This window comes from Calypte anna, chromosome 6, assembly GCF_003957555.1.
Source record: "Calypte anna isolate BGI_N300 chromosome 6, bCalAnn1_v1.p, whole genome shotgun sequence".
Taxonomy (NCBI): Eukaryota; Metazoa; Chordata; class Aves; order Apodiformes; family Trochilidae; genus Calypte; species Calypte anna.
In genome coordinates this window covers 30488187-30514771 of record NC_044252.1, presented here as the reverse complement: position 1 = coordinate 30514771, position 26585 = coordinate 30488187, and the positions used below count along the sequence as shown (strand labels likewise).

Here is a 26585-nt window from a genome sequence, read left to right as displayed (position 1 = left end):
TGGAGGGAAAGGTATGGATATTCCTAATACCTGGAGGATGTAGGAGCTGACCTTGCTCACAAAGAAAGAAATGGGAATGTGGTGGAAAAGATCATCTGGGATCCCTTTCTCCTTATTCCCAAATAGGACTGGGGGACATCTACAGAACTTTTCCTATATATGCTTAAATTTGAACAACTATTTCTATCAGTCATAAAGGAATCTGGTTCCTTAAAGCAGGAAATCACTATTCAGGACTAGTCTGAAGATGTAAATCTCCTTTATTATGCCAGAAGAAGTGAGTAACCCATTACCTTTTTCCTGTTGCTGTTTGTACTTTCTTTCTTGGAGACATTGCCCCTTCTAAAAAAGCAGCACAGACAACCTCACACCCAGCACTCATGAGAGGAATATCCTGCTTTTAATAGAAGGAGAATCTCAAATGTGTAACATGCTCCACTGGCAATGTATTCTTAAAGTGCACAGTAAGTATTAAGATATTAATTCCTTGGTCACTCCTCCCATTAACTGTGTTTGCCAACTATTACTTTGTAGTGATGATGCCTATTAATAGATTAGAATCCTTCAGTTCTGACACTGATTTTGATCAGAGCAAGATTATGGCCTGTGTTGGAAATGGGCATTGACCTCAATCTGCAATGAGTTCATACCTGCAAAGACTCATCTTGGATAATGAAACAAAAATCCTTCTTCATCGTGTAACAGTGGGTTAAAATCTTGCACATTTAGCCATTGTTACTATCAGTTAAGATGACATTTTATTACTTGGGTCTTGTTCAAAAATTGTGAGTTACTGAAAATATAAAATGAAAGGAACAAACCAAGAATTCTTTATAATGGGTCAGTGCATAAAAGTTGAGTGTTTAGATATAATTTGCCATCTTGCCTATTAAGACTGAGAGGTTAAGAGCATGCTATAGCTAGAAAGGCAGAGAAAATAATCTTCTTCACTTCTAAAAGGCCATTATTCTCTCAAACATGTTTCTAAACTTCTTCCTTAATTAAAATTAAAAACATATACCATAAAAATAACTTAGTTTCCCTACAACCAAATACTTGGCTTACATGCTTCATTTCAGATATCTGATGAAATTCCCCATTTCTTTAGCTGTATTAAATAGGAATCACACCAACTCTCTTTCAACCAAGAGTATACAAAGAAGGAAAAAAAACCAAAAAACCCCACAAACTACACACAAGAAATAAAGAGTTCTTGTAAAGCACTAAGTTAAGATTCATTCTGGCAGCTGTAGAAAACAAATTGAGCTGTTATCACAAATTTCTTCAAACCTTGATTTTTCCTTGCAAAAAAAGAACCTCTGGAATCAAAGATTTCTATTAAAAAAGAATATAAAAAAAATCAATGGCACAATTCAGCCAAAACTCAACTTTTCCAACTAATGAAAGAAACTAAATTGCAGCTACAGAACTAAAGTCACTTAAGTATTTTGTGTCTCCTATTGCTAGCACAACTTTTTTCTACTAGAAAATGTTATTCTCTTTATTGCTTTTATTCCCATGAATCAATCCAACCCAACCTGAGGTTTTGAGTCTATCAATGCAGCCACTGGGTTATTCAACAGATTTCAATTTTTATCAAGTTTGTCTTTCAGTCAGTTGATGTGAAACTACAGTTTGCTGCTCCCTGCAAGTCCCTCTTTGCCTTTACAAAACATTTCATGCTCCAAACATTGTTCTTACTCCTGTTACATGCACTCCTTGGCACAGGGGGGTGAAAACCATGATAATTTAAGCCAAGAAAATAATTTGTGCTCTAATAAGGATAGAATATCCTCCTTCAGGGCACAAGTTGATTCTCCAAGTGGAAGACAGGTTGGTTGACATTTTTATTGATTTTTGGAAGGTCAGGTCAGACCACCTGGGAGTTGTCAGTGCTGTCACTCTTGTTACACATCCCAGCACTTCATCTGTAGAGAAAAACACTCCCAGAACCAAAGACTTTCTTGTTTAAGGCTTCATCTCACCAGGGTAAGGTTTTCAATCCTGGTATAACAGTCTTTGAGCAACAGCCTGTCTAAAGGAATGCTCCAAGAAAAACTGCTCTGAAGATGAAGCTGACTCTTCATTGAAGCTTCTGACCTCTGTGAGCTGCCTGCCAGCTTTAACTTTTGATTTATTTTCTTCATGTGTTCAAGGGAAGGAGAAAATACCAAGCTGAAGTGGGCTACTTGTAAATATTCTAAGAGAATCTATAGCCAGCTCTGATCCTCCCCACTTACATTTCCACAGCCATGAAATTCCAAAAAAAAAAAAAAAAATCAGCTATTCTGGGTGCTGCTTCATGAATGCCTCAACTGAGAGAAGATGACACAGAAAGAGCAGAGGTTAGCACTGCAAGATTATCAAATTAAAATGGTCTCTTTTTGAGGCTAAAATGGGTATTGATTTCAAAGCTTCAAAACACAGAGTCTTGTCAGAGACTTGGATACTATCACATCAGGCTTCATGCAGCTAAGTACTTCACATAGCTGCAGAATTGCCTCACTCTGGAATACACTTACCAACAGATACAAATTCCTGCATACACAGCTTTTCATTTCAATCACATAATAAGAGGCTCTGTAGTGGGAAGTTACAGACAGCTCAGCCACACACTGATCTTACATTAGTCAGGGATGGAGAAAGCTGCTCTCATAATTTTTATCTAAATACACTGGGCCATCATTCTGCTTTAAGTGAGGTTTCTTTGTGAGCTGCAGCAACGTAACTCAGTGCTTTCAAAACCAACCCCAATGAGAAGGAAAACCTGGACAGATCACTTTGCAGTCTTGGTAATAGAATTATTATCTGTGCCAGAGCTAAGCAGAGCATCCTCCACATGCATTGTTTTTCAGTCTGTGCAAAACCAGAACCACACTGGGTGCCTTCTGCAAGTCCCATTTTGCAGCCCTGTTGCATTTGAGGAAAAGAAAGTGGTCAACTGTAACCCTTGCTGAGGCATAATCTGTAAATTCTAGTACATGAGTGTGTATATGCACTTATTTTAAGACTTTGTTGTTATTCATTGACAAAATAATTAAACAAGAGGATTGCAATGAAGTGTGACAAGCAGAACTGAAGACAGACTACAAATAACAATAAAAATACCATTTGTTCCAGAGAGCATAAAATATATTCTGCTGTTGTCTCTCCAGTGTAATCAAAGCTTATAAACAAAATTTGAGACAGCTAAGTTGGTTTATTGTTTCAGACCATAAAGCTGCCAACATATCCACAGACATCTACTGCTCCCTTATCTCCTTCTGAGACACAAACAAGAGAAAGGGAGAAAAAATAGATCAGAATTTCATTCATGTCATCACCCAACTTGTTTGCAATGTACAGTTCTGCACACTTAGGCAATCTGAAGTAATTATTTAAAAAAAAAATAAAATTTAAAAAAAAAAAAAATCAGAAAAACAAAGTCCAGAGCTTTGAATGACTGTTATTCAATTGGTAGTTTTGAGAAACAGAACAGCACAAGGCAGCAGCCAATACTTGCCAAAACTGCCCCCAAAGTTCACAGTAATCATATGAAGTTTTATTAGACACTTGGCATTAAACACTCTAGAAGTCAAGACAGAGAGAGGAACCTTTGCAAACACCTGAGTTAATATATCTAATTAAATAAGATATGAGTTTTCCTAAAACCACCTGAACATCTGTCAGTTCACAGCACAAGAAGCAGGAACAACTGATCAAGCCATCAAGCCTAGACTAAGGGTCACCTCAGTGCCACATGGTGTGACAAGTGACTGAGCTCTCTTAGCAACAGATGAGAAACCACAGAAATCCCAAACTGTGCCAAATTTGCCTCGTTTTCTGCCCACCTGTTCCTGTAAATAAGGTACCATTGACACAGCTGTTCCCACATTACACATCACTCTGTGCTGTCATGGAAAAGTCAGGGCATTCTAACTTGAGCTAGGATCAGAGCTATAATTTACTCTTGCCTGTGCCCAAATAAAGCCCAAAGTCCAGTGGCAGCATCCATGTGAGTATGGAAGTGTAAGAAACCCTCCAAAAAAAGACCCACATAGACAAGGATCCCACTTTAGCCACAGCCAGCAGTGGATGCTGTTAACAGAGTAACAGGGAATTAAAGGATCATCCTACTATTGCCATATTACAGCTATAGGGACCTCATAGACCTCACTTTGTTTATTAGGAACAGCATCCAAGTTTTGGAACATGACCTCTGTGGGTCCTTTTCTACCAATTCCATGCACAAAATCTCCCCTTCATGATAAAAGCAGCTGTGACTTGAACCTTAGTTTTACAGATCTAGTACTTGAAGGATGTTAAGCATATCTTCTCAAAACAATGCAGGTCAAAAAATGCTTTGTCATGTTTCATACTGCAAGGAAATAGGTAACAAAATAAATATTTACTTTATAGACAAATATCTCCATTAGGGAGCAGACACCCTCTCAAAACTCCACTGCTTGCTTTAAACCCAAACAGTGCTTCACTCTACTGATAGTCCTGCTAGGGCTTTTTGGGAAGTCAGGTGGTTGCCAAGATAAGGAAGGGTCCCAGGCTCACATCTTTATTTCCAGAAGGAAATTCTGGCAGTAGTTAAGAAGTGCAGGACCCCCCAGCAAAAATCAGGTTTCTGAGCTAACAAAAAGAAAGAGCAATTCCAAAACACAGATAGGATAAAAGAAAAAAACAAACAAACAAACAAACAAACAAAAAAAAACAATGAAAAGCACTATATTTAAATGAACTTACAGGAAGAGTGGATACTTGGAAAGCTTTTCCTGCCTTCAGACACCAGATCTGGATCACCTGTGCAGTGCATTTCAGAGTTCATCACTCCATCTGGAAAGCAGCGGTAAAAGAAATCGGGACGCGGTCTACAAAAAACACCATGGATATTAAAAATATAAAAGCTGTAGTAACAGATAAACCTCAAAGTGATTAGTACATTTTCTGCTTATTACATACAGAGTTCATTGCTTCCTGCCTTAACACTGGAATAGAAATGCTTTGTTTTCCCTGAATAACCAACCCAAGGTCACATTTTTACCCGCAGTCTCCCGGGGAAGCCTCCAGTGCTGGCTCTGGAAATGAACACATGGGGTTACCTGGAGCAATCAATCTTGCACAGCACTTCCAGACAAACCAAACCAGCACAGCAAGCCCATAAAGCTCCACAAGTGTCTTATCAACAGCTGAGAACAGGGCTAAAACTTTGGCTACAAGGTTGGCACCAAAGCAACCACCGAATTCTAATGCCAGCCTTGGTGCTGTGTCTGTAACTGCACTGAACAAACCTCTGAGCTTCTTTTGACCCAGCTCTGGGCTGAATGAAAGCACAGAGGTTAGATTGGTGTCACCTAGTGATCCTGAGCTAATAAACCATGTGGAGAAGCAAGGCAAATGACCAGAGATTCACAGACAAGCTAAGAGAGCAATAAGGTGGCTTGGGGTGCAGGCAAAATGAGCTCATGTCTGCCTGAAGGAGATGGTGCAAAGATCCTTAATTACATTTCACAAGCACTCTTAAAATAAAAGTGCCAAGGACCATCACTGTCAATGCATCAGGAGCAGGCAGGGACCATGAGAAACCAGATACAAACCCTGCTTCCCCAGTGCTGCAAGACAGGTGAACAGCAAACACAGCACTGGACTCCTTAGTGTATGAATTCAACTCAAACACAGATGTTTTTCAGCAGAAATCAGTAAAAAAGAAATTATAGCCAAAAAAGATTTTGAAAAAAATTAAGATATTTTCCAGAGAGTTCTGTTTGATAGCACTTTGCTGAGACCTCAAATCAAATGTTTGCTTCCTTAAATAATAGCCCACCTAGGAGTCCTCTTAATACTTGGCTCCAAGGTTTGTTCTGCCATGGATCTTGGTGTTACCTAAAATACCACATTCAGCAAGATGCTTCAACCAAAAAGTAGGCAGTGGGATACAGAGACTCACAAAATTGATTCCTATCTCATCAGCCTCGTGCCACTGGCATCTAAACTTCATGCTCTGACTCTTCCCTTCCAGGTTGCCAATTTTGTGACCTTATTCCATCTCGCAGCTTTCCCTTCAGATTCCTCATTTGCCTGGATTCTCCAACATCTCAAGCAAACAACAAACCAACAGATCCCTGCCACAGCTGGATCTCACATCATAAAACTGTACAAACACCTGCACCAGGGCAGGGACAGCTTCACTCTTCTGATTCCATGTGCTTTGGAGGAGCAGTCAGCTTTTCATTAAGCTGTATTGTATTTGTCAATTTTTCTTCATTTACATTTCACTTATCTTAGCAATTAAGGCCACCATTTATTCCACAACACAACTTACCTCCCCACTATTAATTTAATAGTGTTTGTGCAGACACCATTCAGAGCCAGAGCCAAGGAAACAGCTACAAAACAGAACAAACAAACATCATAACAACCTCAATACCCAGCTATCATTTGCAGCATTACAGAACTTAATTTACAGATTGAAAAGTTTTACTGGACTGGCAATTGAATGATTTTTGCAGCCTACTCTATTTCTTCTTATCCATTTCAAGGACAGACCCCAGAGTATCATAATAACAGGACTGGCTTTGTTCTGCTTTTACACTTGAGAAATCTGATTTCCTTATGCAAAGCCAGTTTCCCCACTATACCATTTGCACAGGCATAAATCATCAGAAGGAAGCAATTATCAGAGATTCATGTATTTTGTTTAGCTTTTTTTTTTTCAGTTTACTGGATGAAAATCCTTCTCTCTGTAGGTCAAGCAGAATTCCTCTATAGACCTGTATGCAACATATATCTCCATCTATGTGTGTTTATATATGTGTATATGTATATAAATCTGTGTATATGCATATAAATATGTGTATATGTATATATAAATATGTATATAAATATTTACTTAAAAATATGCTTTAAAAGTCCATTTTCAGTCTAAAGAAAAGCCTTTTCCTAAAACTAGAATTGGATTATTTCTTGACTTTTCTTTCAAAAACACGTGGTGCTTTGTCCAAAAATCCAAACATCTCCCCCTCACATCTGCTGCCAGGACCAACCAATTATCTTAATAAAAGTGGAATAATAAACATGTATCACTGAATCATCTTTTTCTGTTTTTTTCTTGCATGCTGAGTCCCCAGACTTCCCAAAAAAACTCATCTAAAGCCTGTGGAGATCTCTGCCTTGATTTCAGTGGCACTTGGATCCAGTACACACACTCCTTCTAGATTAAAACTGATTTAATATTGCAGCCCACACCATGCCTCCCCATTACAACACGAGAGCCACTGAGTTTTATTTCCTGTTGGAAAAAAAAGTTATCAGGCAAATCTCTGATTTCCAGCAGAACAGTTACAGCAATAAAACTTCTGATGGTGACAGCTACAGGAGTTATTTTCTCATTGGATTGCTGCCCCAGATGCTGCATTTCAGCAGCACTCATCCTGTCTCCATAAAATCTTTGCCTGAGGATATTATAGATCATAAAAATGTGTGTTATAGGATCTATTTTTCTTTAAGTTCTAAAAAGAATGGAGGTTTTCCATCATAGCAAAACCAAGGGTTTTCTCAGACTATAGCTATAGCTGCCAGCAAAAATAAAGGAACAAGTCAGTCACAGAGATGCCCACATTGTAGAAAAAAATCTTCACTTTCAACACCTGTGTTCACAGTGACCACTCAATTCCATGCTCTCTTTTTCCTCTCAATTATTTCTAGGGAATGAATGGGGAACTGAAATTTTCCCCAGTTAAATCCATATGACCAGCACTCCCACTTTCCAATCTTAAACGAGATAGAGAAACTCAGAACTGGGACTCTATGCATTTTATGAATCAGAGTCATTTCTACTGAATGGACTTGTCAGCAGATATCACTATAAGACATTTCAAGACTTCATAAACAGGACTGGCAGCAGCCAAAGCAAAACTACAATCTTTTCACACTCATGCTAGAAAAACTGAAGAAAGAACAAGATATTGGAACCCTGCCTTGGCTAAAAACTTTTCAAAGGCAGATACATAGTGCCATTTCCATCTTGACTTAGATAAGGCAAGATTATCAGTTTGACCTTATGATCTAAGGGCCAATAAATTCAAGTGTAAATTAGCCAGTAAGAGAGAATTTCAGAATTAGGCAGATTTCAAACATACTGCCAACAAAAAGATTGTTGTCTGGCAAGACCTACTTAAAGAGGATCTGGGCATCTACCACTAAAATATTTCAAAATACAGGTGCAGAAAGAATTAGCTGAAACATTTTAAGGCTTTCCATCCCTACCTGCTCCTCTGTTTGAAGCTGCTGCCTACAGCTGGAATTAGAGCTCATCTATAACCCAGCCAGGGCAGTTCAGAGCCCAGGACTAAGTGCACATCTAACTCCACTGGCAGGTTAAGATGAAACATCAGCTTGTGATTAGGAAAGCTGAGCCATGAGCACGGATTTTGCAATGAGGAACAGTCAGTTCCAGGAGAAAGTCAGAGAAAACAAGGAGAGGAGTAATTTCCTCCACTGAGCAGCTGAGTCTCTCAGGACTTTCCAGTCAAACCTTTCATTTAGAATAGCTGCAAGTATGAAAAAGAGAGAAATAACATTGGCTGTGACAGAAAAATAGACATCTGAACAGTCTCTGAGATGATCTTGTCTTGGCTGATTGAATCCTGGCCCTTCCTAACCAGGCTGTGAGCAGCATTTGCACATGGAGAAAAAGACATAAAACCAAAGGGGTTTGTGAGATGCCTTGCGACTATAACTGCACTGAAACCCACTGTAATGGACTCTAAATGAGACTTATTTTCTTTGAGGCTTAGAATGCAATTGGAATCAATCTCTGAGAGCCATCACACATTTTCCACCTTGGAGTATGACACACATTACCTAGGAAAGCCTCTTTAATTTCTGTCTTGTCTGTTCGCCGGATTATTTTCACCACAAAAATGACTGCAAGTGGTGTAAGGAAGGAGATTGCCTGTAAGAGATAACAAATATCATCTGTGAGCACATCAATTCCTTTTCAGTTCAGCTGATTTATAATTAGTTCCATTTAAACTGATCTTTATCAAACTCCTGACCTGAAGCAAAGGGGAAAGATTTGTCTTTGCCACTACAGGGCAACAAATGCATTCAAGTTGTAACATAACTGAGGGTTATAATTGATTTGGAATTGCCTGGAGCTGCAATTAAAATGCCAGCTTCCCAAATGAAAAAAAAATGAAAAAGCAGCAGTCTATAAATAAAATCCCCACAATTCATACATTGATCCAGACAGATCTACCCTAGAAGACAGCCCATCCAGGCTCTGCTCTCAATCAGACCCTATTCAACATAACAAACTCCAGCACCAACTTCTTGACTTTTTAAAATGCTCTTTATTTTGCTTTTTGATTTCTTTTACACCCTCCTTCTTGAATGCATTGGGAAGATCACATCTTTATGATACTTTTCATTTCATTTGGATGTGGAGCCAACCACTCGATTTTGTTCAAACCCAGCAGAACACCTGAATATCTACAAGTATACTCACTGGTTAAGTAGAACCATTTTATTAGCAGTATTTGTAGGACAGGATTGCTCCTACAAGGATCCTGAGAAGGTATCTGCAACAGCAGGGCACTCACTTGATTCCCAAGAACAGCATCCCCATTATCCTGAGCAATTTGGGCTGTGGAGGAGGATTCACAGTAACGGTGCCAGTTCACCCCAAAGCATCCTCCTTCACCCAGAGTCTGGATACTGCAGGCTGCCCTCCCAGACTATTTAAGCTACTAATTATAAACTCCCTGAAAATTATGATTTTCTTCCCAACTTGTCCATCCATCATCCCACATCTCTTTCAATTGAAAGGCATGTTGTAGGCAAAGTTGTTCTTTGATGCTTCTTGGTTCCAGTCTAGAGTTAACCAAGCTACAAACCCCTCCACAGTCACATTTGTTCAAAAACAAAGATCTTTCAAAAGCATTAATTTTCTTGAGAAAAGTGTAAATGGCTGGTTTGGGTTTTTTTGTGTTTTTTTTTTTTTTAAAAAGGCAAAATTTAAGCTGTATGTGGCACAAGGAGCACCAGGGCTTAAGTAAGATTATGTTATCTTTACTGAGACTGAACAGTGACTTACTTCTTAAACAGCCCCACTGAAAAAAGAGACAGATTTACTATAAAGAAAGATGTGTGACTCTCTCCTTTTTATAATATAAATTAATCCCAATCTCATTCCATACTTTTACAAGTATTGAATAGGAAACAACATGAAAATATTTGTTATTTTGGTAATGCTTCTTGCACCAGATCTCCCCTCATCTGCATCTGCAAAATATTTTCTAACTTAATGAGCCATGCAGATTAAAACACAGTCTGGAGCCTGCTGCCCTTTTTTACATTTAGAAAGGCAGGCACCAGATTTTATGCAAAAAGTTGCACATTTTCAACTTAAAATTTCCATCTACCTCATGTGAGAGATTCAAGTTGAGGTACCAGTGCCATCTTATTGCTCCAGAAAGCTTTGCTCATCTCTGTCCTCACCAATAGTTTAATTTCTGCTTTCAGATAAGGAGGGAAATATTAAAAAAAAAAAACATGGCTAAAGCAAAACTGAAAATTATTAGTTTGGTTTTAAAAAAAGTAAGGATTGTTGCCACCAGAAAAGAAGGGATTAACTGCATTTTTTTTGTTGTTGTTGGAAAACATATAGAAATATAGCCAGGCTTGACAGGCTTATAGTGATGGTTTGATGGAGTTAGAAATCTTCTGGACAAGCAGGAGCAATAGAATAATATCAATAAAGAACAGAATTCAAGTGGCAGCTTGTTCCAGCCACTTGACAATCAATCTTCAGAAATCAAGTAAAGCTGCAGTTTCCTCATATTTCTCAAGCATATGGATTTCTGGGAGAGGTGAAGAACTATTCATGTTTACAGTACATTGCTGTACCTTACACATTAGCTGGAAGGTATTTTTCCATTCTCCAGCAAAATGAACATAAAACCCAAGTTTGGCTTGCTAAAAACTCCTTTTTATTGTGCAAAAAAGATTCTGTCTGGCTCATACTCTTTACAGATTTGGCAACAACCTAATGAACAATACTCTTTTCAAAGGCATCTCTGCAACATTTAATTTTCCAGCAATGGAATATTCCAACATTGTCTTGTTTTTGTAAAACAAACACACACAGAGAAAAAAACCCACAAAAAACACTCTCTCATATATTATTCATCCTGGCAAGCCAGAGATATAGGGACTCCCACATACTTCTGTGCATTCTGAGAGTACCTCAGACTTTCCAAGCCAAGGAATATTTACTGACACAGAGAATAAGATTCAGGATTTTCCCATGGTCAGTTTTGTCTGGCCATGGAGTATTCCCAACGTTTTGCTTGAGTTCCAATCTCTGAGCATATAAAATCATCCAGGAGCTGATAGCAGCTGCCTATCTTACTGCAACCATGGTTACATCTGTAAATTATTAAGACTGTGAAGGGTATAAAATGACTTTTGATAACCAGACAAACCACTGAGGTCAAAGAGCCAGTCTGCATCAACCTGAGATGTGCTGGGGAGAGCCAGGAGAATGGTGAGAGCAGAGGATGTTTAGAGTGCTTTTGGCACCAAGCTAAAACAAAGGGTTTGTCTACATGGAAAAAAAGGGAAGAAAAACTATTTGGAGGCAAATATCTCATGGCTAAAAGAAACCAGATTCCCAAACTTAAGAACTTAACCTAGTGAATTATGGTAAGGTTTTCTCAGGTCACACAACCAGCTAATACCAAAAGCTTCCCTAATCATTTCTCTATCATCCCATCCTGCAGTTCTGAGAGGTTTCCTACTGCTTCTCAAATGAAAGTGCACTTGGCTTGTAGCCACCAAAAGGTTCAATAAACCTTTAGTACTTACAAACATAAGACGTGTAGGAATGTTGTCTGATTGCACCAAAGGATTTTTATACAGCCAGATCTCCTCTGGCTGGATAACCCGCTGGAATGGATCCAAAAATTCTGTAAAACTGAAAATAACAATTAAAGAGGCAACTTTTTCACAATTCTAAATGATGATCAAAAAACCTAAAGGTGTCCTGACGACTTATAATTCCCCCAAAGTTAATCATCTTATATCATGCTTGAACTATCCTTATAATTGATAACATTGTTATCTTAGCTCACTGCTTTTTAGTAATAACAGCCTTCACAAATATACCCTCAGATAAATTATGTTTTAAAGTCTCTATTCTACAGCTTTATAAAAGTTACATGAACTTCACTATGGAGTAAAATCATTTTAAATACATTTTAATAAAATATGATATTTTATTATTAATCACTAAACTGTCCCTTTTTTTTTTTTTTTTTGTGGGAAAAGTGTGCAAAGCCTACTGTGGGGTTAGGAGAATGACTCTCTAGATGTTTTATACTGAAGAACCTGCACATCAGATATTAAACACAAAATGTGTCTTTCAAACGTCAAGGTCTGGACTTTGAAGTATAACTTCTTTTTTATTTGCAGGATCACAAAGCAAGGAGAAAGAAGCAGCCCAGACAATTCCTTCTACTGAGAGAAAGAACAGTTAAATTTAGAGAATATCTCCAAGAGAGACTTAGTGCTAAACCAGTATGGACTCACAGAAATACTTGATTTATTTTCAGTAGGCTGTGGAGTTTAAGAAGAACCCAGTTCTGCCAGAAATGTCTCATTCTACCAAAACAGACTGGTTTCATTTAATTCTCATGTCATTTAGATATCTTGAGGAAAAAACCAAACAAAAACAACCCAACACCATAGTTTTGTAATTACATTATTTGGAAAAAAAAAAGTTAAAAGTTACATTATATGGTACAAAATAAGTTATTTTGCAGGTCTATGGTATATTTTGTTCAGCACAGAAAATAGGAAGCAGGAATTGAGAGATTTGACTGTAGTAAAAAGCTTGGAAACCTTTTTAGGATTAAATGAATTGTTTTCCTTTAAATCCTGCTCATTTCCCCATGGTGTCCTTCACTGTTCTTGAACTCTTCTCAGCTTCAAAGTCCTATCAGACATCCTGGAAAGTTTTTCCTTTAATGAACATTATTCATATCAGGTTAATTTACTAGGACTGGAAGAACAGCTGCTCAGAGAAGACACAGAGAGCAGTTTTCTGCAGATGCCCATGGAGCCAGAACACGAAGGTGTAGTGACCCAAAACTTTGTTTTTACTGTACGTTTCCTAAAGCTAACAGCTTTAAACCCCCCCAAAACCAGATTTTATACAAGTAACAGCCACAAGAGTTGATTTTGTAAACAGAAAAACTTCAAAGCAGTTTGTAAAGCAAAGTAATTTTAAAGCACACAAATGCAACAACCCCCTGGGAACTTGAGTTCTCAAATCCAGCCAGGTCAGCAACTTCCTAAACAACAGCAAACTTTATCTTAGGTCTTCCAGGTCTTAGGAAATCCTTCCTTTTTATCCCTTTTGAGGACTGATGAGGTGTTCTTTGTGTTCTCATGGTACCCTACAGCACACACTCCCACCAAACAGAAGGTACAAAACTCTCTCTGCTTCAAAGAGCCCAACAAACCTTTTATTCCAAAAGAAAAACCATAAAATCTGAGGCTCAAACAAGTTAAAAACAGTCTTGTAACTTGTACTAATGGTTAAGTTTCCCTTAATGTTGTGCATGGACTTCAGACAACTTGAGCCTAGCACTGTAAGGAGAATATTTATTATTATTATACTCATCCTCTTCAAATCCAGAGTCTGTCCCTGCTCTCCTAAGAAGCCTCAAGGTGAATTTTAGGAGTATCAAAACACTTGTTTCAGCATTTTCAAAATGAAAACTTAAATCATTTTTAAGTTTAAAAAAAAAAATGGCTTGTGTAAGACATGAAACAGGGAAACATTTCTAAAAAAACCATTTCCAAGAAATGAAGAATTCACTTTACAGTTTTTTTCTTCAACTACAAAAATAAAGGCACTAGACAGTGTTTCATTTCCAGACAGTTTTCAAAGCAACTTTAATTCCAGATTTCAGCTCAGGAGTGCTAAAGTATATAATTTTGACTTCTAGTCTTTAAAGTAAGCTTCAGCCTGATGGTAGCTAGAAGCAAGTTACTACTGGTTGAAAGGGTTTTGTGGGCCAGGAAAGTCAGAGACCTGGAGATGACATCCAAGAAGTGTCACCTGGGAGAGCTGAACAGCAAAATTCATAACTCTACTACCCAAGCAATAACTTCTGCTGTGAGGATGTATACAAGATCCATGGCCAGGAGGTATTGCACCATTTTCATCTCAAAACAGATAAGTAGATAAGCACAGGCATGAGTGGGCATACAAGAAATCAACTGAGTGCCAATGACTTTGTCTCCCAGGCAGTCACATCTCCTGTGAGATGATCCCTCAGGTATCTGCTGGCCTGATGCCTCTTTTGAGGGAGTTTTCAAAGCTCTGGGACTGATGGATAAGCCAAGGATAAGCCTTGAGGCTGAGACGTGGTCTTTGACACATCCAAGCCTTGAAGCATTGCTGCTGACTGCAAAAAACCCAAACAATACACAAATATTTATGCTTCAAGGTGCTCAGAGTATATCCCTGCATCAGTGCATGTCTGGAGAACACATCACATTAGATCAGAGATTTAATTAATTTGACATTAAGACATTTGACATTATGAGCAAATGCCAGCAACAGAGTTAAAGGTTTGGGGCTCTTCTCGTTCTTTTGTTTCCTGTGTCCTTGGAAAGTAAGAAAACTAAGATTCAAGTATATCTGCTTAAAGCTGAGAAATTAAACAAAAATGGATTCACAGTTCACAGAAGACTCATACTATGACACTGCCAGTATGTGCTAAGGCATAAGGTTTAGGTCCTTTATGAGCATGTGCTAAGGAGATGTAACTATAATAAATAACATAAATAGTATCTGAGGACTGATTTTCTGATTAGTATACACTAACTTTGTACTCTCCTAAGGAAAGACTCATTGCAATAAATCAATCAATTATGGTAATTGTTTTAATTATTACTATATTTAATAACAGCAGTTTTTATCCACTACCTATTAAATCTGAATTTGTGTCTATTTCTTCCTCTTACTTGTGTTCTGAATGTCTTCCAAGAACAGCATTCAAACGTGCTGAAACATACTGAAAAAAAAAAAAAAAAAAGAATTGCTGCAACTGGGGTAAAAAATTACAAAACCCCAACTGGAGAAAGAAAACAGACACAGAAGGAGGTAGAGCTTGTCTGTGTTCAATACAAAGCAAACAGAGGAAAGTGACTTTATAAAAAGAAATCACTTTTTTTTTTTTTTTTTTCTCTTCTTCAGGAAGAGCTCAGCTGCTAATTAAATTTTTATGCCAAGACTCATAAGAGAACAGTTCTCTTCCTTTTTTTGTAGCATCACTGATGGGCGACTGGGTAGGATATTTCAGTGGCTTGAAGACAATTCCCTTTTTACTCTACTAAACAGTCATGAGGACACACTGGCTTCTAAGCTGCCTGACAATGATTTATGTTCCTTCATCCTAACCCAAAGTACAGACTATTACTATTCAAAAGCCAGCACAGGCTGCTTTAAATTACTAAATGTTATTAGAAATCCTTGGATAAAGCAAAGTGGTTTCTAGACATTTTCTATTAGGGCTGAAAACACAGGTTCAACACATAACCTCCCCTGGTAGCAGGTTGGTAACTTAGGAAGCTTATTTTGTGGTAGTACATGAAAATTTAGTGTTCACTTTTGGGCCTGACATTTTCTCCATGTTTACCTATTCATCCAACACAGTTAACACAGTTTAACAAGCAAGATTTTGAACAATTCATCCTGATAACACATATTTAATGCACAAAAGAACTTCCCTTAACTTTGAGAGTCCTCAGCAGTGATTCAGGGAAACAGGAGCCCAAATTCCACTAAAAACATCAGTGAGAAACAGGTGCCCAAGTGTTTGGGGGTGCTTTGGACATCCCAAAATTACTGCCTACAACACTACCCTAAAGAGAATTATTCTTTTCTGAGGACACAAGTGCTTCCAGGTTACATTAATTTCCATTTTCCAGCATGTGGCCCTTTAAGATAATTTCTATGCAAGCACCACATCCCAGACTGATCAAGGCAAAAAATAATGTACAGTAGTTCTGTGATAATAAGGATTAATAATAAGTTTAAAAATGAATAAGTTTTTATGAAACCATTCACCAATAATGAGTGAATGAAACATTGCCTAAATACCCTGACAGAGCCTTTGACCTGTGTTTCTACCATGGTTATTCCAAACACTGCTTAGAGCAGCCACCATTCCCTGAAATCCAGAAGCAATGACATCTGGAAGTTCTTTAACATCAAGGGAAAGCATTATCTGAACATGTATGAGCAGTTTTCCTTGTAAGCCTGAAAGAATCCCAAAACTTCCAAGCCATCCTTGCTCCTGGGCTGAACACTTTGAATCCAAGTAGCCCTAATTATCACCAGGTATCCTTATGGCCAGAATGAAGTGATCCAATCAGAAAACTTTTATTCCCATTCAATGGGAATGAAAATGAGTGTAAATTAAATAATAATTAATTAAATAATTATTAAAATAATTAGCTACCTTAGACACAGCCCTGTCACCATCATTTCTCTCCTACAGAAGCAGAATATTTGGAAGCAGCTTTCTGGTCAGCAGAATAAAAAAATAATCTGTTCTGAAACAAAACCATATTTATTTTGCCTTTTAGCTGCTCCTGGAGGTAAAAAAGGGCCCAGTTCTTGTGATCTCTGCTCCCATTCAATGGGAATGAAAACGGGTGTCAAGGAATTAAAATAATTAACTAACTTAGACACAACTTTTCACCATCATTTCTCTCTTACAGAAACAGAATATTTGGAAGCAGCTTTTGCTTTCTGGTCAGCAGAATAAAAAAATAATCCATTCTGAAACAAAACTATATTTATTTTGCCTTTTAGCTGCTGTTGGAGGTAAAAAAGGAGCCCAGTTCTTGTGATCTCTGCTCCCAGAGCAGTGATGCAGGTCCAGCAGGTCAGCACTGCTACTTCTGCTGCCAATGTACAAGACCCAAAACAACCCAGCACAGCTCCAGGACTGTAACAGAGACAATCAGCAGCATGAAAAGATGCCAAAAAAAGTGAAAAATCTTGGCTACTGTTTTCATTAATAAATTAATAAAAAACATGATTTATGGTATTAATTATTGCCTCTCTGCTCCACTTTTATAAACATACCTTGTGAGACAAACTATTTCACAAAAGTTTCACAAACTATTTCACACAAAATGTGTGTGTTTCAGGAGAGGAGGGAAATCAGAGGTATATGAACACTGATGTACCCATCAGAAGTTTAAAGGTGTTGGAAATTACTTTTAGGTGGAAAGCAGAGTTCATACTACAGGCTTAAAATGCCAAAGCAAAACCAACCCAAAATACACTACAAATCATGAAAATTTTGCTTTTGATGTTTTTTAATGCTTGTTTTCAAACTATTTTCAGCCAAACCATCAGCAGTTCCTAGGACAACTATCCCAGCTTCATAGCAATGTGATAGAGCTGTGTAGTCTGATAAAGTTTCTTCTCTTTTCCTACCTGCATGCTTGTAAAGAAGTGAGAGAGGGGAGAAATACTATGGACTGGAAGGCTTGGTCAGAAGTTTCTCTATGTGGAATTCAAACATTAAGCTTTGATCTAGCAGGAAAATATCAATTTAACCCAAACTGAAATGAAATATTCTGTGCAGGAATCCATTAAACTTGTTTCAATAAAAATCGCATTTCAAGAGGTAACTTGTAAAATAAAGCACTACAGCATTAATAAAAAGACACTTCTTTGGCCAAGTTGTCCACTAAATATAATACAAATTTACAAGCTATTTACTTCCAGTTTTTCCTTTGCAGTTCCTGTATGCAATGACTTCATTAATCTCTGGGAGGAAAAAAAAAGAGGATTTCCTAATGATATTCACAATCAAATCCAACTATATTAAAACCACTCTGAAAACTGCATGTTCCAGAGCATTAATGATTTTTTTTAATTTTTTTTTCAAAGAGGGAATAGGAATATCAATTTTAGCATTTTATATTACTTGCTGAATTCCAATAGCAATAGTTACACTCCTATAAATTAGCTTGGACAATGGATTAATGGCATTATTAATGGCCTCTCTCCAGGCCACAACAATGCAGTCAGGCTATTAGATCCGTTCTCCTATTAGTGAAAATTGGCAGCTAATGAAAATATAGCACTTTATATCAAATGCTACTCTCCCTCTGTTGTTTTCAATTTGCAAAGCTTCACAACACTTGGCAGGGGGCCACAAAGCCTTCAAAAGGGAAATATTTCTGAGCTGACGTTTACACCTCTGTAGCGGGAGGAGCCACTCTTGCTCCTGAAGCTCAACGAGCTGCTGGTCTCTTCCAGGACTCCAGCCACCACACAGCGCTTCCAGGGTAGAAGTGCAGCGGGAAGAGCCTTTCTTGCTCCAGAGGCTCAACAAGCTGCTGGCCTCTCCATGCCTCGCACCAGAGTGAGCTGAGGTGCCTTCTGTGGGTGTGTGTCCCACCTTTATTGGCCCCCTGGTCTTGCTCATGCCCAATAGGGGCCTGTCCTAATCAGGCACAGGTGGACTCACACCCACTCTTTGGCAACTCAAGGCACCTGGTTGACAATGTCTCTACACACCTCCCTCAAAAATTCCAAAGCAGTGGTAAAACTTTTCACTCAGAGGAGCCTCAAATGTTGAGCTGCAGAGTGAAACCTTTCACCTAATCTCAGGTTTCATTTTCCCCCAAATCTTGTCCATCTTGTTCAGTATTTACATTGTGATACCTGGCATGGCTCTGCCCTCAAGCCAGACGGGATGCTCAGCTGCTGCTCACTCTTCGCTGTTATTCTCCAACTAACTTGGGAATATTAAAAATAAATGTTAAATTAATGTTAAAATTAATGTTAAATTGATAACATCATTTCCTTTGCTTCCCATTAGCATGAGCTAAAAATCTTTTGCAAGAAAATCTTCCTGAATGTCTTCCAGCTTCTCCTTGCACACCAGGACACTCAGGCAGCAGAAACCTCCACCCACTAAGCTGATTCCTGCCACCTTACAAGGCCACCTCACAGCCACGCAGCAAAGCAAAACTTATGTAAAATACTCCCAAGAGACTTCAGTTTAACTTGCTTTTAAAAATTTCCACTGGAGGAGATTCTATATATGCCCCAGGCAATCCATCACAGCACTCAGGTATCATTACACTGCATTTCCTCACACCCAGCCAAGTTTAAAATCTTTTTTTCCCTGCATGAGTCCCAAAGGATGTCAAGAGCAGTTGCCTTCCTCATACAGCATTATAGAAGCTGCTTACGTGGGAAGATTCCTGCCATATCAACTCAGATTTCTAGATTAAACAGTCTAATTATTTTTTTATTTTATTTTTTTATCATCTTTTTTCAGGTCACATATCTTCTATACCCCTCTTACCACCTTTCTCACTCCTCCAAAATACACCTGTAGAAGTAACCTTAACCAGCCACTTACTATGTAAACACCAGCTGCAAACCCTCTTACTCTAGCCCCCAATAAAACACTTCTCACTAACAGAATTTTATCTATATGCAATTTTCATTAAAATTCAGTAGTATTTTAAAAAGGAGAATACTTTGTCACTTGAATAGTAAAGCTAAAACCATTTTGTAATGCAGAGAAACAAACAAATACAATATACAGTGTCTCTAGCAATCTCATTTACAACAAAGAAACATTCCTAATCTAGTTTATCAGTTTCCTACAGAATCATCCAGGTCTGCCAATGAGTTTCTGGCACAGCAATGACTTGAGGTCCAGTGATCACAAATTTACCATTTACAAGGCAAGGAAAAACATGAGTGGAAGCATCTTAAAACCCATTTAGCTATGAAAAACTGAGTTCAACTGCCACATCTGAAAACAACTTTGTCTCTTCTATGAAGACACTCAAATTGGATCATCTGTAAAGAGTTATTCAGCACTCAAGTGTCCCCTCTTCACTATCAGCACAGTGCTTACTACAGATAATAGTTACAACACACACTAAATGTAATCCATAATCCATTTTAGTGTCAATAATTCTGCTAATTATTTCCAAGTACTCACTTTTTCAAAGTCACCAACAGACTGAGAGATCTTGGTTTATTGTGCCAGGTCCAAGAGCACTGTACTTTTTATTGAAGTCTTCACTGTGAGAAACTCAGTTGTGCCACAGCCTGACTCTGCTTAGACCAAAGTATGAAAATCAATTTTTTTAAAAAAAAGAATATTTCCCCCACAGAAACCTCATCAGTCTTAGAAACATCCTCAATCAGGGCTGGGAGCAAATAAATACAAAGAGCCAAAGTCATTGAGTAAATAGCATTCAACAAGAAGAGACACAAAGTCACCATTTAGTGCTCAAAAATCTGGAGCAGATGCTTTGGCATTTACAAAAACATCCTTTTCTAGCATCTATTCAGCTGTGAGTTTAGCCATGGACAACAACTGCAAATCCCATCCTATTAACAGGATGATTAGAATTCCTGCTATTAAATACCCTTTTCTGCTTTTCCCTTGGGACTCAGGGAAGAGAAATAAACTTATTTCCACCACTTAAAAGTACTGACACAAAGCCTGTAAAACTCTGTCTTTTACACAGACCAAAGGGGTTACACAAAAAAAGGCAGGTTCACTTTCTCCTGAATAGCTGTTATCAAAGTGAATAAAATCCCACCTTAGTTTCAATAAATAAAATAAGAAAATGATGCAACCAGCAGCTTCAGCTCAGCAGAACACCAAGTACCAGGTGCCTCTGTTAGCTGGGTGATATTCCATGGATATTAGGACAGGCACATGGGCATTTTGCTGTGTGCTTCATATTACACTGGGCACAGGAGGCATTCAAGGCTTTTTGTTTTTACAGTGGCCTCTCAAGGACAAAGCTGAACAAAGTTAAAATTTGGGTTCCTTTGTGACAAATCAGCTGAATTCAGCAAGTTACTGAAGCTCCATGGCATTCCCATTCTTCCATCACTTCAAAGGTCTGAGAGAGACTGCTGAGCAATGGAACAAGTCTGCTGCTTGCTGCTGGAGCTCAGGATGCAACCTTGGAGAGATGTTCTCAGGTCCTAAACACAAGACAGGCAAAGGTCTTTTCCTATAGCAGTGCATTAACCATACCCAGTGAACCAGACTTCTACCTGGGCCATGAAACTAAATTTTTTCTCATTTTAGTATCATCTAAATTATACTTTACAACACAAAACCTATCTTTAAACAGGTTAGTAATCAAATATGTTGATTTTCTCACCTCCTATCATTATTAGTGTTGGTGAAACTAACACTGAAAAAGCCCCAAGCATATTTCAATGGGTCAGGCTACTGTTCCCATACCTTACTAACAAAGAATTTCTCATCTAAATTAACAAACGATGAGCAAAATAATTATTAGTCACCTTTCCTTAATGAGAATAATAGTACAGAGAAATTGAGTCCAAGACATACAAGATCAGAAGCCAAAAAGTGGGTTCCAAACAGAGTCAGAATTATGGGATACTCAAATCAAGAACACAGGGGACAAAATGTCTAAGAAGTTCACAGGGCCAAATACCTCCTCTGAAAAATTCAGCCTTAAGGATTAGGCTTAAAATATGCTTTGAAATCATGGTCCAACTGATTTGAGTAATAAATAAGGAAATAAATCTTAACCAGTCTCAGACTGGTGATTATTTTCACTCCCATTTTGTTACATTACCCACGGACCTCATGATTCCGTGGTCAGCATAACCTCCAAAAATGCAGAGATACTACAGGGAAAAGGCAAGCAGAGTCTGTGAGAAAAAACTAAAGAGAAATTGCAGCATTGTGGAATCACTACAGCTGATTAATTTTCTGTCTGTGATAACAAGACAATAATAATATCATTTATGAAGGCAACATGCAGAATATTCTGATCACCACCCAGGACAAAGAAATCTAACTGAAAGAGCTTGCCACCTTAAATCATTTTTTTCCTGTTCATAACTTGATTAAAATCTTGATCTTGTAAACTTGTAAGAAACCCAAAAAGCACAGAATCAGCTTTTATTTACTTGAACCAGAGTCTGAGCTTGGCACACGTACACAAATGATGCCAGCATAAGTCAGTCCTGTGCATTCACATGAGTGGAACATCCACACATGTTTGTCTCCAGGTAAAACATTTATTCCCAAGGGATGCTGGTAATGAGACTGTGCTGTGGGGATGCTATCCGATTACTCTAAATGACATTTATATTTTAATCACATCACACTTACTGAAGAGGTCGAGGTCTGATGAAGCAATCCTTTGAAGACTCTTTTTTAATCAATTAGACAAGCTCTCAAATATCCTGTTGACAAGTTATTGAGCTAAATACTTGCTACAAGACATGCAAATTCTTTTCCTCACAAGACAACAAATGTCTTCTAAAACTTCTGAAACACATGAAAAGGTTTTCCTTGTAGGAGATGCTACAAAACTCAGACATCCTCACTAGCAGTTCCAAGACCACTCTGAGCTACCACCTGATTATTATTTTTTTTTTTAGGACAGATGAAAACCACAGTTCTAAGGGCATCACTCCTGTATAAAAACATCAGACTTGCTCATAAGTCTTCTTATAGTTGCCTTAACTGAATAAAACCAACACAGCCAAAATAATTTGCTTTCTTCAAGCATTCAGTAAGTGACAAAACATCACTGTGCACATGGAACAGGTGAAAAACTCACCACGTGTAAGGTCTTTTAGTATTAACTGGGCAGCTTAAGATGCTCCAAGTCATAAGTACAAGGTGAAAACAGAGAGGCAAGACACTAATCCCATCATTCTGTTTGATTTTTTTCTAATAACATAGCGCATGCTCAGATTATTATTATATATATTAATAATACTAGAATTATTTTTATTATAATTAATAGACTGTTTCTACTTCTGAGATTTTACATGAAGATTTTCACTTTAAAAAAAATCCAATTCCGTAGTTGCAAATATATCAGAATAAATAAAAAAACCTAAAAAACCAAAAGCATAAAGGGCAAATTGATTAAAGTCAATGTTTAACTGAAAAAATATTTGAAACTGCAAAGTGTAATAACAATGTAATGGTAAAATTAGAATGTAAGAGTGTTCCTTGCCTAGGAAGTAGCAAACCATCCGTGCTCACTGGGATCAGTTCAGCCCAGGTGACAGGTATAAGGCTAAATATTTTAAAAACTAAAAATGAATATTATTAATGTTAAGGAACAGGGAAAAACTAGGGCAGAACAGAAATATCACAGTCCTGCTTACAGTTTGTAACATGGGGCTCCAGAGCTATTTCACTGAGGGTTGAAATAACACCTCCTTACCTCCATACTAAAGTGTGTATCACACGGTTTTGACTGCTTCAATTTGGATTTTGGATGGTTTATTTGGTTGTTTTGGGGTTTTTTTTCACTCCTGAATTTCAGGCAGCTGCAGTTCTAATAAATCTCTCCTAACTAATCCTTCCTTCAACAGTAGGAAATCTTGAAGGCTAAGATGCCCCTCAGCATAGAGCTTTAAACATGCACAGAAGCTTGAGTTGCTTAATTTCAATACTTAGACTCATTTTTAATTGCTAAGTGAACCTTTAGCAATGACTAAAAACACAAGATCTAAAACTGAGTCAGTAGTTATCATCCTCCCTGTCTGTGGAATTCAGCCAAACCAATACACAACCATCAAAGCTCAGTGTTGCCAGGAATGGTGTACATCTGCATGACAAAAAACTTAAATAACAAGTAGGGATTTTTGTCTTTGCTGGAATGACTAAAGTTGCTAACTATGGCCAAGTGTTGCTTTAAAATACATTCAAATTGGCAATACATTCAATTTCAGCAATCAGCAACAGAAGTTTTCACACCTCCATTTTGATGAAATGACATTTATCACCAAGCAAAACTACAGCCTGGATTAGGCACCTTTTTTCTTTTGCATTTTATGGTACAAAATATGCCAGTATAATAGTCTGAGTTACTTTAATCAGTAGGTTGGAGCTAAAAAGACATCTGGGAGGCACAGATGGCTCACTATTAGCAAATAGCTATGAAATTATTATCTTCAAGGTCAGATTTCTAACACTTTGGTGGTCACCTAAAGTCATCAAACTTCTTCTGAATGAACTAATTCTCTGCAGGACAAATATCTATGTTGGAGCTGGCACTGCCAACAGAGATGATCTCAGACCTAAACTCAACTCCTTGATGTTAATGCCATTCCTTTTCCAAGGCAAATGGGAACTGCAGAGCCTTCTCATTCCTAGAAGTAGCTTCTGCAGTAGAGATTACATTGCTCCTGTCTGGATTCCAGTCCCAAGGCTTCCAAATTCACCAGTTCATCCTTGAAGACCTATTTCAAGGGCTGTCCAGGAAACCATGGAAATCACAGAATTTAAACCTTTATAACACAAAAGTTACAAATTATGTGCAACTGCCTTTTTGGAAAAAAAAGGTGAGAAAAATACTGAGTACTATTTCTATAGCAAAAGATAACTTTGGCATTTACCTGAATATAAAAACCACATTATTCTGGTCTAGTTAGAGATTTTTGCATCTATTACAAATAAAATGCAATATTTCATGAAACACTGACCTGGATGTGAGTTTAGAATACAACACATTGGGCACTTTTGGATATTAATGAATGCTCCAAACGACCTCTTACAATGTCAGAATTAATCTCCAGAATTCCAAGAAAGAAGAAGCTGAACTACACGAAAAGGTCAAAAGTGTTTTTATGGTCATTTGCCATTCAGCATCATGGTGGCTCTACCAAAAGCATTTCCTTTAGCCACCCCCAAATTAATTTTAGAAACACAGCATAAAGAACAGTGAAAATCACAGATTTTAGTTTTAGAGAGCAAATGAGGACAGAAGACAAGGATAACCTGGAAACCACTCCTTAGAATGGGGCATAATTTACACAGCATGTGAATAAGTTATGAGACCTTACTGGATGGTGTAAATGATGAATTGCACATTCAGCTCTAATGAAGGGAGAGGTTCTGATGTAACATCATTTTCTGAGGTCTTTGTTTACTCTGTAATTCCATTATTGCAGAAAAGAGTTCTGTTCAAAGTACTAGGTCTACTTACAAAGTAAGATGCAATTGAAGTGAAAGGTATCAAAGGTACCTTGCAGGTTTTTGAAGGTGTCTAAGTTCAGCCTTAATGGAAAAGGAGGAGACTTACCAAACATCTGGCAAATCAAAAGACTTGCCCCAATATTCAAGAGAAATGAGCACTGAGGAAAAACTCAAATATTGGGCAAGTTATTCATTAACAATGAGATGCTCAGAAAGAACCAAAATTAATTGCATCAAAGCATTCCAGCATCACCAGCTCTAAATCAGTATCACCAGGTAAGAGATGCCATGTAATATTACTGCCTGCACCTGTGAACAGGATCTATCCTTAACCAGACAAACAACCAAATGCTCCCAGAATTCTGTGATCCTTCTGAGTGACCACAAAGATTCCAAGCTCTCATCTCCTCATCTTTAATCATTAAGCAACCAAAATACAAACTTACACAAAGAGCTTAACTTTTTGTTGTTCCAATGCATGGAGAACACAAACTACCAGAAAGAAATGGATGTAGCCCTGAAAGGAAAGGGAGAAGCCTGCCTGAAGTACACACAGCAAAATAAGAAGCATCTTTCTCCTAAAGGCAAAAAGAGCATTTCTGCAGCAATAGCTGCACATCTCTCAGCAACCAGGTTTTCAGGACTTTCCTCCCTACATACCAGCGGGTGGATTTGCTCCTCAGACCCAGTCTCGGCACAGCACATCTTCCATCCAGCCCCAGGTCCTTTCCCAGCCCCAGGCACCAGCGCCGGATCCCCCCGGGAGCTCACCCACTGCGAGCCAGAGGCTCAGGTGCCTTCACAGCCTTGGCAAATGAGACCTCACAGCAGAAACTCGACTCGTCCAAACGAAACCAGCAGCAGGTTTGATGGCTGGGGTTTCTGGGGTTTTTTTTGGTTTTGCTTTTTTTTTTTTTTTCTTCTGCTTTTTTGTGTTGTTTTGGTTCCTTTTTTCCTTTGGGTGTTTCAGGGTATTTTTTGTCGCTTTTTCACACTTTTCTCACAAACAGTAGTTTCTCCAATAAAAACGTCCCTCGGTTCTTTGAGAAAATCCCCTTTGCTGCTCCTGCAGCGACTCATCCCGGGGGCAAACCCCACGCCCGGCACGGCCCCACTCGCGTCCCGGACCGGGAAAAAAGCGGCAGCATCAAGCGCTCCGGGCTCCCGAGAGGGGCGATGTCAGCCGGGAGGGGGGCTTGACCCCCATCTTTCCCTGGGGGGCTGTGGGGCGGTGAACCCGCCGCCAGCCCGCGATGAGAGGCGGACACCCCCCCGCCCTCGAACCACGCACTGTCCCGGCGAGCTGGCACCGCGCCCGTGGGGTAAGGAAGGAGCGGGATGGGGGGGTGAGGAGGGGGCAGAGCGGCCGGGGGGGATGGAGGAAAGTTGAAGCAGCCGCTGTTCCGGCCGAGTACTCACACGAAGACCCCGAAGAGCACGACCCGTATGCCGACCTCGATCGCCAGCTCCCGCATGGTGGGTCCCGGTGGGCTCTGGCAGCCCCGCGGCGCCGCCTCTCATTCCCTGCAC

At 38.6% G+C, this 26585-nt stretch overlaps 1 protein-coding gene across 1 annotated transcript in view; it reads right to left on the bottom strand.

Moving 5' to 3' along the window:
- Positions 1–26135, bottom strand: part of PLPP4 (phospholipid phosphatase 4) — a 42701-nt gene extending 16566 nt beyond the window's left edge. The window contains exons 1-6 of the mRNA XM_030453693.1: positions 26060–26135; positions 25162–25213; positions 11857–11965; positions 8851–8941; positions 6311–6374; positions 4735–4859 (exon numbers count right to left, since the gene is read on the bottom strand). Of these exons, the coding sequence (XP_030309553.1) occupies positions 4735–4859; positions 6311–6374; positions 8851–8941; positions 11857–11965; positions 25162–25213; positions 26060–26135 (517 nt within the window). The remainder of the gene's footprint in view (positions 1–4734; positions 4860–6310; positions 6375–8850; positions 8942–11856; positions 11966–25161; positions 25214–26059) is intronic.
- Between the last annotated feature and the right edge of the window lie 450 nt (positions 26136–26585).